The sequence below is a fragment of the Mustela lutreola genome, chromosome 6 (genome assembly GCF_030435805.1).
Source record: "Mustela lutreola isolate mMusLut2 chromosome 6, mMusLut2.pri, whole genome shotgun sequence".
NCBI lineage: Eukaryota > Metazoa > Chordata > Mammalia > Carnivora > Mustelidae > Mustela > Mustela lutreola.
The window spans coordinates 112,806,981-112,823,447 of NC_081295.1; the positions used below are offsets into that span (position 1 = coordinate 112,806,981).

General features: G+C 40.4%; 1 protein-coding gene across 4 annotated transcripts in view; it reads left to right on the top strand.

Moving 5' to 3' along the window:
• The window catches only part of COL19A1 (collagen type XIX alpha 1 chain), a 323,109-nt gene that overhangs the window by 285,455 nt on the left and 21,187 nt on the right, over window positions 1-16,467 (top strand). For 3 of the 4 annotated variants that reach the window (XM_059178371.1, XM_059178370.1, XM_059178372.1), the window contains 7 exons: window positions 3,665-3,709; window positions 6,185-6,229; window positions 6,323-6,385; window positions 10,114-10,149; window positions 10,286-10,330; window positions 12,944-13,114; window positions 14,835-14,901. In XM_059178371.1, the coding sequence (XP_059034354.1) occupies window positions 3,665-3,709; window positions 6,185-6,229; window positions 6,323-6,385; window positions 10,114-10,149; window positions 10,286-10,330; window positions 12,944-13,114; window positions 14,835-14,901 (472 nt within the window). Of the gene's footprint in view, window positions 1-3,664; window positions 3,710-6,184; window positions 6,230-6,322; window positions 6,386-10,113; window positions 10,150-10,285; window positions 10,331-10,474; window positions 11,515-12,943; window positions 13,115-14,834; window positions 14,902-16,467 lie in introns of those variants that run through there. The other variant, XM_059178373.1, reaches the window with a different exon arrangement.

The following is a 16,467-nucleotide window of genomic DNA, read 5'->3' on the forward strand; positions in this document are numbered from 1 at the left end:
ATTCAACTTTGCTATGATACTCAAACATGTGATCAGTACACTCACCTCGGCTCAGGATGTATTAGAACATAAATGATAAACTGCTCCCCGGGAAGCACAAGTAGTTTGAGAAGCACCGATAATAAAGAGGCTTATTAGCCACTGTGAGGACTTTATCTTTCACTCTGAGTAAAATACGGAGCCAGTAGTTCATTTCTGAGTAGAAGGGTGGTGGGGCCCACAGCCGGAGGGCAGAAGAGAAGACTATTCCCATGATACAGCTGGGAGGGATGCTGGCTGAGATCAAAGTAGAGATGGTGGAGATAGTGAGGGGTGGCTAGATTCTGGATATACTGGGAAGGTAGAACCAACAGGACATTCTAATTGATTGGACATGGGTATGAGAGAATAAGGAGGAATCAAGGACACTCCAAGTTTTTTGACCTGAGAAACTGATATAATGGGATAGTCATCAAGTGAAATGAGGAAAGCTATAGGCAGAGCCTGTGTGGAGAGGGTGAGGATGATCAGTTTAACTGTGGACATGAGGTCAAATTTGGCGGCATCTGTTAGATAGCACAGTGGAAGTATCGAGTAGGCAGAACAAGAAAAAGGCATGGGGTTTGAAAAGAGTCTTAGGGGAGTTTTAAACTTGGTTGTTCCAAGTGTATAGACGCTGTCTTAAAGCCAGGAGACTTGACAAAATCTCCAAGGGAATGACAGATGTTATAAAAGAGAGGAGGACTGAGGACTGAACACTGAGGCCTCCAACATAAAGGGATCAGGAAGAAAAGGAAGAATGAGCAGGGAAGACCGAGATAAAATGACCAGGGAGTTATGAGGAAAACTTGGTGTCCTGAAAGCCAAGTGATGATTGTATCAACGTGAAGAGGGTAATCACTTGTCTCCAGTACTGCACATGGGTCTAGTATGATGGGGATGGGGTCAAGTAGGACGGTCAAGTATCAACCATTGGATTTAGCAGGATAGAGGTTTAACAATAATAGATTATTACTATTCACTCTTTTGGTAGGAGCAACTGTTGGATTTAAATGGATTTAAGAGAGAATAAGAAAAAAAGAATTAGAGATAGCAAATACAGTATAAACAATGGCCAAGGAGTTTTGCTGCAAAGGAAAGCAAAGAAATGGGAAGGTGACTGCTGGAGGAAGTAGGGTGGGTAAGGCTTTGTAAAATGGGTTTTAGAAATGGACCGTAGAAATATCAGATTAGTTGTATGCTAAAGGAATGATCTGGTAGAATAAGGTAGGGGGGTGATGATACAGGAAGAAAGGGGAGAATTGTTGGAATAACATCTTCAAATAGCTAAGAGGAAATAGGAACCGGTACATAAAAGGATGGTATGGCTTCAAAGAGGAGTCTGGAGAGTTCATCTCTAGTAACAGGTGGAAAAACAAGAGTGTAAGGATACAGACACTAATACACAGGAAGAATAATTGGTTGGGGTCTATAGAAGTTCTTTTCTGGTTGCTGAAATTTTCTCAGAGATAGAGGAAGAAGATCATCGTCTGAGAGTGATGAGGGAGAAGAGGTAGGAGATTTAAGGGGAAGGTCTTCTAAAAGAGAGGGAGAGTCCTGGGGCCACAGAGTGGGATGACTAGGCAGCCCCAGAACACCCCTGAGGTTCATGGGTATAAACTGAAGTGAGACCGGTCAGGGAGATCTTCTCCAGCATGTACACCCAGGTAAAGACATAGATTTAAACAAAGTTCCAGTTTTGACAGGTGAGTACTAAAAAGCAAGAATGGGCCAAGAGAGTCAATGGTGTACAACAAAGGAGTGATTAAAACAAGTGACCATGGAATTTAAACTAAATAAATAAGGTAGAGAGGCCATTTAGAGAGTTGAAGGATGATGGAAGATTTGTTCAATGGATTAGAGGTCTTGATAGCATCAAAAGTGTGAGAATCCAAGGTACTTATGGGAGTGAATTAAAACTATGGTGGCCCAATATCAGAACGCATGAAACTGAGTTTATGGAGGGGATGGAATTATGGTTACTGACAAGGTCTCCGGTATAATAGTGGGAATAAGAGGCCAACTCATTAGAGGAGAATGGTTGAAGGAACTGGAAGACCTGAACTTTGGAAGGACTATATTGTCCAAGAGAAGGTTTCTTACTATTAATATTAAACTTTATCAGATATACAAGAGTTTCCACTGAATAAAAAGTTCCAATATATTTATTTTGGTGGTTAAAATCCCATAATTTAAGAGGAGCCTGAGTGAAACTGGTGAGAATTACCTGTTTGTACTATTTGTCCTCTATTCTATTAGTTCTTTTTCTATTTATCTAAGGATATGCTTTATAAACATACTACTTCTATTTACATGTTAGAGTTAATCTCCTAACTGGTCTGACCTTTCATTTTCATGTTTGATCTCATAGTCTATAGAAACATAACATTTATGTAGTCAAATATCAAACAATTTTTCTCTATGTTTTCTTGTTTTGCTTTTATGCATTGAGTTCTTTTTATTCTTATTGTCAACCAAAATCAGGTAGTCACTTCGTGTTTTCTTCTAATTCTTTTATAGTTCATAATATTTTGTTTTTTACATAATCTATATGGGATTTATGTGGAGTATAATGTTAAGAGAGGAATTAAACTCTTTTCAAGGATATTACTCCATTATTAGTACTATATTTTGAATAATACATCCCTTTTTTTACTAAAATCCTATTATAGATGTTGGCCTATGGTTATATTGCATTTTTATATTGCATTGATATACTGCTTAATCTTATACCGATATTCCATTATTTTAATTGTTATAGCTTTATTATATGTTCAGGTATTGATATTGCTAATCTCTGTATTGTTCTTCTTTTAATTTTTTTCTTTTATCTTCTCATTTATTCATTATCCAGGGTGGACTTTAATATCACCTGGTCAAGCTGCAATTTCATAAGAATTGCATTAAATTTATAAATTAGACTGGGTAGCAATGACACCTTTACAACATTGTCTTGCCCTCCAAGAACAAAACATACCTCTTCCTTTAATCAAGTCTTCTTTTATGTCCCTGAGTGAAGTTATGAAGTTTTTTAATGTAGGTTCTGCTCAACAAAAGTTGCCATTTTATTATCCCGTATATAATCATTAGCACTTTTAGCATCATCAGCTTTATCTAAAATACCACATTGCCTTTGGAAAAAGAGTTACATCACTCTGCTGTTCAGAGCAATTGAAGGGATCTTCTGATGGCCTAGTGAGGAGAACTACAGAATCCCTTGTTCTAAATATCTTATTCCAACCCTTCATCGAATAATACAAGTGTAGGAAAAGCTTTTTAGAAAACATTCAATGTGCTTTCTTTTTTAAGTATTGTAATGGATTACTTTTGGAATAAAAATACTGTTTTGACTAATCTTAGCTGTAAGTATGTGTGAAGTCCTATTAAAAATAGGTCACAGAAATGATAACCTGAATGTTTATTTTCGTTAAGATTATTATTTGCTTTCGTTTTTTGGAAAAAAAAAAAACTTTAACAAATTCAGTTAGCTACTAATTTTTATTTTCCCATCTGATGATACTGATAATGCTTATCAACACCAAAGAAAAGCTTCACCAAATCCAAATACTCATTTGAGCATTAATTTTATAGACAAAGATGTTATAGATATCATCATAAGCAACAACTTTTTTTTAAATCCCAACAGGGGGATCGAGGCCCAACAGGTCCCCCAGGAATAGCTGGAATATCGGTGAGTCCAGAGTACCTCACATTATTTTCACAAGGAAGCAATTCTATCTCCGCAGTCAGTCTGTGGCTAGGGACCAAGAAGAGGTAGGGAGCACACAGTAGCTCTTATAACAATAGGTTCTAGAAACATCCAGTTAAAAAAAATAAAACCACCTTGTCCCTATTTATCCTCGAGAATTCTCCTTTCTTTTTTATTTTTTTAAAATTTCTTTTATTTTAAAGAGGGAGGGAGAGAGAGGGGAGGGGCAGAGGGAGATGGAGGGAGAGAATCTCAAGCAGACTCCCCACTGAGTACAGAGCCAAGCATGGAGCCCAGTGTGGGGCTTGATCCTTAGGATCATAACCTGAGCTGTAACCAAGAGTCCAACACTTCACTGACTGCACCACCCAGGCACCCCAAGACTGTTCCTTTCTTTATGTTCACCTCTTTCTTTATTATCTTTTCCTTTTTTCCCCCAACTTCCTTAATGAGGGGAGGAGATGCCCAGTTAATTACAAGTGCCAATACGTTAATACACGAGCCCAACTTTGAGAAGCTAGTTTTGTTTCTCTGTTCTTGTCATACTTAAGGTTTCTTGGCCCCCAAAAGACGAAGCTCTTATCTTTAGGCATGTACTTCAAGTTCTTGATATTAAGCTGCAATCTGCCTGAGTTTTCCCTTGGCCTGGTGTTATTAACAAATCTTTACTGCTGCTAATGTTTCCTCGTAAACTAGCCCTTCCAGACTCTCAATCATTTTTGTTGCTCTCTGGTGTCAAGTGTTTTAATCTCATCAAGGTCTTTTCAAATGAATAGGAAGTACTCCAGGAAAGGTTGAAATCATTTCTCTGAGCCCTAGGGATCATTCTGATCTTCATTCATGATGCTCTAATTAAAATTTTGTGGCCATGCTTTATGAGTAAGAGCCCACTTATCCTTTTGTTCAGTGCCCCTGCAGGGTAGGCCCAGGGTAGGAAAGTCAGTGGAAAACTCCGTGCTTGAATCATAGGCACACAGGAGAAGAAAGGGCTCTATCGTCCCACTCACCACCACCCACAGACATCCACTGATACCCAGCACCACCCAGAGCATCCACCACTCACCACTGCCATCCACCACCACCCATCACTCCCATCCTTTAAAAGGCCAATAGCCATTCTCTTTTATTCTGTGTAGATATTAAGCCCAAGAACAAAAATTCAAAAGCCATCCCTAGTCTGTAGAAAACCATCCTTTGTAGAGGATGAATCCCCTTATTTAGCAGTTCTATCCCTTTCTCGTATTTTCAAGCCCATCCAGAGATTTCTCCAGGGCTTGTTTCTCCTGCTTCTTCCCAGGATGACACATGGGTAGACAGGAGGAGGTGTCTGTGAGTGCTGGCAATGAGGTGAGGCCTCCAGTCAGCATGCTGTCCCCCAGGTTTTCCAAGCTCCCCCCAACTTTTGAGATTTCTGTTACCTGCTACCAATGTCCCTGATCCCTTTGTCTCCGGCCTCCAAGCCTGAGCACTCTCCCCGTTGCGGCTTATGCCAAGTCCACGTGGGACATTAGCCTTCCAGCTCTAACATATCCCCCCACTTGGGCCCACAGGAGATTCGGGAGTTCCTGCTTGTACACACGGGCTCTGGGGAACCAGGACTGCTCTTTCAGGCCTTGTGTCTGCCTCACTTCACCACTCAGCCGTGTCTGAACCTGTGAGGGGGGCTCCTCCCAGGGCTCTGGACAGCAAGAGGAGTAAAGAAAGGGTCCTTCCTTTTTCAGATTCCCTCCTAGGAAACCTATTAGGGTTTCTGCAGCCTTGGCCCCATGCCTGTATCCCTGTGTTATTTGTTTTTCCGTCCATGTTAATTAAGTCCAAGGGATAGAAGGGGGTTCCTTCTTGAAGCTTGATCTGGACACTTGGGCACTTCTCACTTCTGGGCTCTAATGGACCATCTTCTTCTCTTGTCCCTCCCAGTTGCCTCTCTACCCAACACTTCTCTGTTGTCAGTCCTGCAAGCTATTATGTGTTGGAATAAATCCGTCTTGTCCCCTTCCTTTCAACCAAACATGGCTTTTCAAGTCAAACATGGTGTTTCTTCAGGTTATCCTACTATGAACTTAGAAACCCTCTTAACAAGACACAAAATCTAGGAAAGACTTCTTTGACCCCATGTGCCCTCCCTCCTCCAAAGTCAAGAAGAGCTGCTGATCAAATAGGCACTAAAGATATTTCCAGTAATGAGGATACATTGGTTTCATATTTTCTCAAAAATAGTACCGTCCGCTCCCACCCGTCTGCTATACACATATGTGTACGTTCAGAGAACTGCATTCTAGTCCATACCTTGGAGCCTCCAGAGTCAAGTATATGTCCCCACAGCCTCTGTCCCATTAAGAATGCCATTTTAGTATAGAGAGCCACAGGCCTAGCAGCTCCTTAAATTCACAGGCAGGGAGGGGATGGTGTCATGCCGTAATTTGGCTCCTAATGTTTCTCCTTGCTTTGATTTCCCAGGGAAAACCTGGAGCCCCAGGGCCTCCGGGAGTCCCAGGGGAACCGGTGAGTTTCTAGTCACTTACTCCACAGTTGTACTTACATGCAGTTCCAGAGCTTTCCTTGGCAGCTAATATTTGTCTGTGGACATGCCTATAGGGTGACAGAGGGCCTGTTGGAGATATAGGTTTCCCTGGACCAGAAGGACCCTCCGGAAGGCCAGTAAGTACTTTTCATTATTTAAAATTTGCCAGTTTGAGAAATATTCCAAACACTGTTTATCTCTTATCCAATCACTGTCCTATCTCCTTGGAAAATCTGATGTTTGTAGTTTCTAAGGAAGTAAGAGCAATTTCCACAAATGGGTCTTTGGGGGTGTGGTTCTCCCTGAGTGTTCTAGCTCTGTATGAGGTATCTTTAAGTCTTAAACAATGATGAAAAAAGTGAGATTTTGTTTGGTTGTTTGAAGTGTCAGGAGATTAGACTCATTACTTCTTAAGTCTGATATTCTCCTGGTTAAAAAACAAAATGGCCTTTCACATCCTAAAATATAAAAAACCTGAAGACTCACAGATATAACTCCTGGAGGCCAAGCTAAAAACTGAATAAGAAGCTATTTTCTCAGATTCCCTTCATTATCTATGGACCTTGTTCTTCTACCTTCATAAATCATGCTTCTAAACATAGCATCCATTTGGTTCCTAAAAGAACTCTTGGATACTGACATATATTGCTATAACACAGTAATAATCATTCATACTAATTCAGTTTACTTCAACATATATTTATTTAGTCTCTTCTGTTTGCTAAGGAAGGGGGGGGGGGTAGACAGAAAGATGAACGACATGCAGCCCTCTCGGGTTTACTCTTGATAGAACATCACTGCTCCCTTTGCTTGTTTATTTGTGAGTGGGGAGGGATGCTATTAGGAGGAGGAGGACACTGAAGGTGAACAAGCAGCACAGAGTTCACAAGGCTGGGTTAGTACCTCTGGGAAACCTCTGGGTCTGAGTGCTCCCTGGCCTCCCCCTCCTCAGAGAAGCAACATAAAAATAGAGGAAGCATATACAATTTAGAGTCAGAAAGATATGGGTTTGAATTGTGACTCAAAGGGTTTTGTGAGTCACTTAAGTAACATGACATATGGTACACATTGTCAGTCCCTGGCCCTGGGAGACACGCAAAAAATAGCTTCAATCTGGAAACCCACTGAAGCATTTGTAGTGGGGAAGGAAAATGGAGTATACTCCAGAGTATCACTCTTGACTATTCTGTGGAGAGCGGACTGTAGGAAGCAGGATGGAAGCAGACAGAATAGTGACCATAATCTCCTTGAGAAATAGTGATGGGGAGAACAAGGAGATCATGAGGAGTAAGGGAGTTTAGGATGTACATCAAAGGGAGAGTCAGCAAATTCTCTGATGGACCGGAAGTGGAACGTGAGAGAGAGATAAGTCAAAGCTGTGGCGTGGGGTCTGAGCAGCCATGTCACAGTGGCGTTTTTGGTGAGATGGGAACTACTGGAGGTGGGTAGGTTTGGGAGGAAAATCAAGAATTCCCTGCAGTGGACACATTCAACTTCAAGCACTCCTAGACCTCCACTGGAAATGTCAAGTAAGCGGTAGATATACGTATCTTGAATTAATGGAGAGGTCAGGACTGGAGAGACTGATTTGGGTATTTTAAACCTGGGTCTGAATGAAATGTAGTCCCTGCGGATTGGGAGGGAAGAAAACATTTCAACTGTTAGGAAAAAAACACAGCAAAAAATCTGAGAAGGTGCAGCCGGTGAGATATGAAGGAAACCAGGTGAATGAGGTTTCCTGGATGTTGAGGGAACTACGTGTTTTAAGACAGAGAAATGATGAATCTAGATAAATCATGTGAGAGCTGACAGTTCTGCACTGGGTTTAGAAAGTGGTGGTCCTTGGTGGGAGAGGTTATAGCACACTTGCATCTTGGTAAGAATGATCCAGTCGAGAGGAGAAGTTTTGATGGTAACATAGGAGTGGAGATAAATTTGAGTAAGGGGAGAACACTGGTATTCCATTCAGAAGTGAAAATCGGCCTTCACAAGGAACAGGGGCAGCTCATCCTTCTCACCAGGAGGAAGGGGACAGGCAGACATTGGTTTACAAATGTGTACAAATGTGTGTAGGTTGGATCTATAAGAGAGAGATTTCTCTCCTACGTATTTTCTCAGGGGAAGAGGAATCGAGGTCATTGGTTGGGTGTAAGGAATCAGGTGGTGAAGCTGGAGATCTGAAGACAGGAAAATCTGTGAAAGAATACTTAAGGAGAGAAGGAGAGGGAGTTGAATCAGGAAATCCAGGACAGCCTGGTAATACAGGGCGATACTTGCACTCTGCCTGCATTCATTTAGGTAGGAACAAGTGAGCAAGGACATGCCTTTTACTTCAACCACAGCCAGCTGCTCAGACGCAGACATGTGATAGACAAAAGGCTGCTTACACCCAGGTGTGGAGTTCTTCCAGATAAGTGAGATGAGGGAGGGAAGAACAAATTCATGCAGGTCATTCTAAAAATCTCTAAAAGCAGTACTTGTCTAGGGAAAGCAAGTTAGTAACACCTTTACATACAAAGGAGAACACACGTGATAGTCTCTGATGAATTACAAAAGACGAAAAAAGGAAAAAAGAAAGAAAGAAAGAAAGAAAGAAAGACTGCACTGTTTCTTTTCTTACATTGTTACCAAAAGCATGAATTACATGTTAACACTAGATACATCATCTTTTATTCAAGTGGTACAGCTGGGTTGTATCATCCCTTCCCCCACTTCCTCTCCTTAATCAGCTTTATCTTTGTTGCCTGTGTTTCTGGATGTAATAAATTCTTTGAACCACACACTGCAGGTAACGTGTGCCTAGTTAGAGTACTCTACATAATTCCCAGATGTTTCAGAGAGGTTGGGGGACTTTGGTTGGGTTATCAGCTGTGACGGATTTTCGTGTAATTTACAGCAGTGAAAACATGTGCTTGTCTGCAGTTCCATCCTCATAAAATCCATTCCAGCGCAGCAAAACTCTCCTAGGCTTTTCAGAGGAACATGTCCATGCAATTGCCTGCTAGCTAAGAAATCATTTCCCTCACCTTGATCTCTCTCTTCAAACCAAATCTCAAAAACACATCTGCTATTGAACTCTAGGTATTTGATTTGACCCCAAGTGCTTTTCCTTCTGACATCTCCCGGCCACAAGTTTTCTCCATCTCATAAATCTCTGAGTAGGGGGCTTTATTTCCACCTCCAGGACAGCCTTGTAAAGTTTGGGAAACTTCCAGTTTACTAATAAAAAAAAAAACAAACAAACCCAAAACACTACTTAATGCTCTCAAAAACCATGATCACAGATTTCCTACTTTTCTTTCATATTCTCCCACTGGAAAATAACAAATTGTTCTCTAGCCGACAGTTTATTTCATAGGAGGATTGTGCTCTGGCCATGTTATGAAATTTCCCCAGCAGTAACTGAGACCATTTACTGAGAATGACTCTCTGTGCTAGAAAATTGTTGGGCGGTAACAATAAATGCCACCCACCAGCCACCCAGCACCACAGGCCACCTTATTTTTCAGATTGTACCTAAGAGAATAAGTAATGAAAATAACCCCATTGACTATTTACAGTGACTTGGGCATTTTCTGTTGCTTTACCAAATCCTGAGTTTTCACATAATGACTTTATAAGGAAAGAAGCATATGCTATTAGGAGTCAGTAAATTGCCTGAAGTAAATGGAACTCGTCAGTGACAGAGCCCGAATTCTAACTCCGGACCATCGACTCTCTCAACTTCGTTTTCTGTTTCACTCCACTCCCTCACCAAAATAGCAGAAATGTGATGATTCGGTCCTCAAAACTTTACCCTTTTATTGTGTTTAACTATGTCTACCTATGTAGAATTAGGAATATTGATCATCTTCTGTCTTTATAGGGAATAAATGGAAAAGACGGATTGCCTGGTGCTCAGGTATGGAAAATACCACTTCAGATAAACATTCTCATGCAAAACCTCATTTGCAGTACCTGTCAAAATACTTGACTAAGCAGGCTGGGGAAAAATCTTGGCAAGCAGTGATTTTTTAGTGTTGGCATTTGTTTTTCAGGGTGTCATGGGTAAACCTGGAGACAGAGGCCCCAAAGGAGAACGTGTATGTATATTACTCTTCTGATCATGATTTAAGCCTGTCTGCTGCAGCTGCCTCATCCTTTGGGTTACACAATTTGTCTGTGGATCCCTGCAAATCTCCCAGTATGACACATTTAGGGTGTATGTAATCCAAGATCTCTTCTAGGCATAAAACAGGCCCATTGAAGGACCCCGAAGCAGGCCATATGGCTGGTACACCTACAACAATGACCTTTCTTCAGAACGAAGTCTAGTGTGCTATTCCACTTGGGAAAGCTTTGATCCTCCTGTCTCGAACACATATTCCTACGATAGCGATCACCCATTTTCTTGTTCCTTAGAGTAGGGTTTCTCAACCTCGGGCACCATTGATGTTTGGAGTGGACAGTACTTTGCTGTGAGTGTCCACCCTGGGCACTGTAGGATGTTTCGTAGCATCCCTGGTGTCTAGCCAACAGATCAGGCCGCCATCTTCCCTCCACTTGTGACAACCGAGAATGTTTCCAGACATCACCTTCTGGGAACTGGAGTGGCCCTTGTTGAGAACCCGTGATCTCATGGAAGTCAAGTAAAGGGGGGTGGTGGTGTGGAGAGGTAGAGCTGTGGAAAGTGGAACCGAACACATAAAATCATGCCAATTCTGTCATATACTTTTATTGAAATTGGTTTGGTTGTTGGTGTTGTTCCAACTTCTCATTATTTTCTTTAGTGAACCTTACTGTTTTCAAGTAGAGTTGGAGTCAGTCCACTGCAAAGATTCAAGCACTGTAATTCAGTGAAACTCCTGGGTGGGTTGCTAGTATGTTGCATATGTGTTTGTGTATTGGTGTCTAGTTTACTCATTTTTACTTATTACACAACTAATTCATGATAACTGAAGGTCATATGAAAACAGAGATAATATAAGTAAAAAGTAAAGAAAAAAGTCTACGTTATCCCCTTGCATAGAGATAAGGATTCTTAAATTTGTACAAATACTATTTTGGACATATTTCTATTTCTTTCTTATATATGATATACATGTGTACTTAATGTATCAATGCAAAAGAATATATGCTCTTCCAAAAATGTGTTCAGACTGTTTTGTAAATTACTTTTTTCACCTAACAGTATATAATGACCATCTTTCCGTGTCAGTCAATACAGATCTGCATATGACTTTTAGTGGCTATATGTTATTCCACTGTTTAGATATACCTTACTTCACTTTCCCAGTCTCCTTTTTCTGGATATTTAGGTTCTTTCCAGTTTTCATAATAATAAACATCACTGTCATGAACATCCTGGTGCCTAAATTGTAAAACAATTTTAATATGCTGAAGACTGTGATTATTTTGCATGTGATCACAGTATCGATCAGCATGTGCTAGTACTTCTTTTCTTTATTGTTTTCTTAATCTGACTCATCTCAGGTATTTCCCCGAAATGTGAGTTGATACACCTATATGCAGATATATTTTTATAACTAAAAGAATAACGTTGAAATTAGGTCCATCTGCTTTTTCTTCTTTCTACATGACTTCTTTCTACACCTCTTCATTCCAGGATCAAATAGATCCCTATAATTGTTCATCTGTTTTCATTACTTTTTTTTAAATCAACAGAAATGGAGTTGGGCCCTTTGCACGGTAGTCACAAATAAGAGTAACACAATGAAATACACAGCAGCCTCAGTGCACCATCCCATCATAGCTAGTGTGGTCATCACCTTCTGGCATTGGGGAACTGAGTATTTGGAATATCTCTAACTGAAACATGCTATGGTACATATATACCCGTCTCTCCTGATGCCCCCCATCTCTAATGAACAAACACATGCAGTAGTAGACACGTTGCTGGATAAGTCAGCATTAAATAAACTTCTTACCACAGTCAAGCCACCTAACACTATCTTATACCTAATTTACTATGGCACTTTACTCAGCGAATTCTTTTATTCATTTGTTTATTAAGTATATGATCTCAGTGGTGACCCTCCACCCCAAGTACCTGCTTCCTTTCTCATCTTTCCAAGTTGTTTATGTTTGGGACACAGCATGTATGCATCTGCACACACACACACACATACACACACACATTCATACAACAGTAAAACACAAATAAAGAAACCAACCCACATAATCTAATAAAGATTCTGATAGAGGTAAAAGAAGAAGAAAAGCACATGATTTGGGAAGGATTTTGAGGGTGCTAAAGTTTTTACGTAGCGTAAAATTTTGGTGACCATCTTCATTCAAGTACAAAATCCTCTTGGCCATCTTCCTTTTTTATTGCCAAGGAGACCCAGGCCTGAAGTGAGAGCTGCTGTTGACTTTCAAAAGTGTCATCATTCTAGACAATCAAGTACAATCAAGTACAACCCACATTGTCACTAGCTTTCTAAGGAGTGCCTTCAACATCCCAGTCGTTGTTCTAAGCACTTGACTTGACTCATTCATTTCCAGCATCACCCTCTTTCATGGGTATTATTAATATCTCCACTTTATGGGACAGGAATCTAGGGCACAGAGGGCTCAATTCTCTTAGTGGAGGTGCCACAGCTAGCAAGTGCCCGTATGAATGCAGAGCCTTTGCTCTTAACCACGGCTTACATGTTCTAGAAAAGATCACTCTTATTAACTTCTTCCTTTAACAGGGTGACCAGGGAATTCCAGGAGACAGAGGCCCACAGGGTGAACAGGGGAAACCAGGCCTTCCAGGCATGAAGGGAGCCATAGGTCCTGTGGGGCCACCCGGAAACAAGGGCTCCACGGGATCCCCCGGACACCAAGGCCCTCCAGGCAATCCAGGCATCCCAGGCACTCCAGTGAGTAGTGCCGAGAGCTCCAGCAGCTCCTGGCTAGCATGGACCTCGTATCCCTTTGAAAGAAATCAGAATTCATCCCCGTGAAAGCAATCATAATCCTTTTAAAAGAAATAAAGTGAACCTAAACAGATCTCCACTTAGGAGATCAATACCTGCCACTTATTTCGAGTTATGTACCACACCCTCCGCTAAGTACTTCCTCTACATCACCTCTGCAGAGCCTCACAACTCAGAGGAGGGTGTCCTATCCGCCTCACTTTGACGAATGCAAAAACTCAGAGTTGACTTGTTCAGGGTCACACTTATTGAGTGGGTTAGACCCAGGTCTGACTGACTCCAAAGCCGTGCTCTTAAATACCATCTATAATGTCTCCTACACTACACAGATGACATATGTCTGTTTTATGTGAAAACTCTATTTGTTGAATATGAGAACCACAGACCTGCCCTGAGTGGTATTTTGACGTGGAAAACGGGCCAAGAAGGAGTGTTTGGTTAAGGAAGCTCATATTACTATTAATACCCTCTGGAGGTGTGGTGGATGGTCATTCACAGAGGAACTTAATTAGAAAACATCCTTGTCAGGGAGAAAGGTGGATCCTGGATTGGGGAGGGTGGGGGTGGGGGTGGGGCAGGGCTCTAAGGACACACTGTCCTCAGATAATCAGCCAACACCAGATGGAGGGCCAACTGGGGCATTCCCACAATATTGAGATTCTTTATTTTTATCCATTTTCCCTAAGCTCTACTTGAATAAAGCCTGTATAATGAGTTCTCAGTGCTGTGTCAGTAATTGGTATTAGATGCATTAACTCAAGTTCATATATCCCATATATCATGAAAATAAAATATTGAAAGAGAACATTTTTGGAACTATACTGCCCTATAGAAATCATCATTTTATGAGCCCATCATATTGTCTTTAATGCCACACATATACACTTGAATAATAACCACTAAAAAGAGAGGAGCAATATAACACTTACAAATCCTAATGATCATGGAAAATAATAGCCCTCTCTTAAAAATATCAAGGTACTACAGTAAAATGTTACTATTATAAATGTTAGGTTCTCTCCCAAATTCATGTAGCTTCATTTGTTAAGGGGTTAAAAATTCAACTGACATCCTTTATCTACTTCCCTTTCTCATGTCCCATAGCGTTTTCCATTAAAAAAGGAAGATTACTTAGTACAAATATGCTCACAAAGTGTAAATTACAGAATAAACTATACCATAAAAATGACTAAAACTTAGTAAGTAATAACCCAGCCCACTTGGAGTTCTCTTCCTTTAAAGGTGCGTAGTATCCTAGATACTGACTTCACCAGTGCCCAGGGATTGGTTAGAAGTTAAACTGTGCCTGGGATATTAATGTCCTGATAACACTGTTCAAGTTCTGTAACTTCAGAAAATGAAGTAATAGGAAATGTCTCTCCTAATCATATGAAGCCATGTCTCTCCATTTAATAAGAAATATGTTCGAGTCACTGGTTATGATTCCAGCCCACGGCTTTTAAAGCAATTATGCACTTCAAGTTCTTCTCAGCATTTGATCAAAACAAAGATACTTATTGCCTAATAGAGCCAACTGCCAAAAGCATTTTGTTTGATAAATGTGTCTCCACGGAAGTTTAAAGTATGCACACCAACCCAGGATTCCTAGTCTTTATTCATTTGTGCTATGCTCAATTTTAAGACCTTTTTCCCCCTTTTTTAGGCTGATGCGGTTTCATTGGAAGAAATAAAGAAGTATATTAATCAAGAGGTTCTAAGGATTTTTGAAGGTTAGATCTACTTAATAAACATTTCTGAATTTTTCTCCAGTTACCACCTCCCATCTACTGAAGGGGATCCCTTCAGCACTCTCTCAAAAGATGGCCATACAACAATGATGTTAAGAGGCAACCTACTTTATGGGGTGGGGGGGGGGGGGATGGGGCATCTCGGTTGGATAGAAAATTCTTCCTTACACTGAGTTAAACTTGCCTCTCTCTAACTTTCTCTCCTCATGGCTGGTCTGTTAAGTAGCACAGGTGAAGCATCTTCCTCTCGTCCCACGACAACCCTTACCATATTTTCCCATACCCATGGTACTTCTCCTTACTTTTCTCTTCTATGTGCAACTGTGTCTCGCCCATCCTGTCACCACTCTTTTTAAATGACCCTTGTTCACCCAGGAGTATTTTGACGAAGGCAGAGCACAGTGTGTTTTGATCTAGACCCGGGTCAACAAACTGTGGCCCACCAGCTAATTTCACTTGCGCCCAGTTTTTGTATGGCCCATAAGCTGACCATGGTTTCGCTTTTTTGGGGGAGGGGGAAGTTAGGGAAAAGGAGCATGTAGGAAGTACATTTTTAAATGTTTTTTTTTTTAACTCGAAAGAATATTTCATGATGTGTGATAATGATCTGAAATTCAAATTTATTTCCATAAAGTTTTACTGGAGCATAGTCAGACTCATTCTTTTATGAATTTTCTCTGTCTGTTTTCATGCCAGGGTAGCAGAATTGACTAGTTGTCATGGGGATTGTATAGCCTGAAAAGACTTAAATATTTACTATCTGACGCTTTGCAGAGAAAGTTTTCTAACCCTTGATATAGACACTTCAATACTGCTGCCTAAGATAGAATCCCTTAAAAAAAAAAAAAAAAGAAAAGAAAAGAAAACCTTCCTTGATTTTGATTTTCCAATTAACTAACAACTCTGGATCTTATTTACACAAACTTTTACAAATTAGGTGTTTCTCATTGAGCAGTGTGTCCATTTTTAAACTCTAAGTGTGTGATTTAATGTTTCTTTATATTACATTTCAAAAGGTTTATGTTCACGCATTGTCCCAAACTGAAGTTATCTTCTGGAATGTTGTATTACTGTAGGGCAGGTGGACTGACCCTCAGAACTTGGTGCCATTTCTGAATTTTATAATCATGTCATCATTCCATTGTGTTTAGAAATGTTGAAGGAAAGAGTCAGGAGTCAAGGGTTAGGCCTTTCTTACTGCCATTGCGTTCCTGCTCTTCATTTGTAAATTCTATTAATCTTATTGTTTCAGTGACCTCTGAATCCATATATACAGTTTTTGAAAATCTACTCTATATTTTTTTTATCTGTTCCCAAGATATCATATGATTTTGTCAAATGACTTGCTAAAATCAAGATCACTCCCCTCAACTGTGAGCTTAATAAACTGGGGAATTTTTGTCTTTAAAAAACGAATCCACATTGGCTCTCCTGGTTCCTGCTGCTTTAGCACAGCCTCCTCTCTTTGCTAAATTAAATATATATTATTGAATTTTACAAAGAATAAGATTACAAAATGCCCCAACTTCACTGAAACTTGTCCTACTG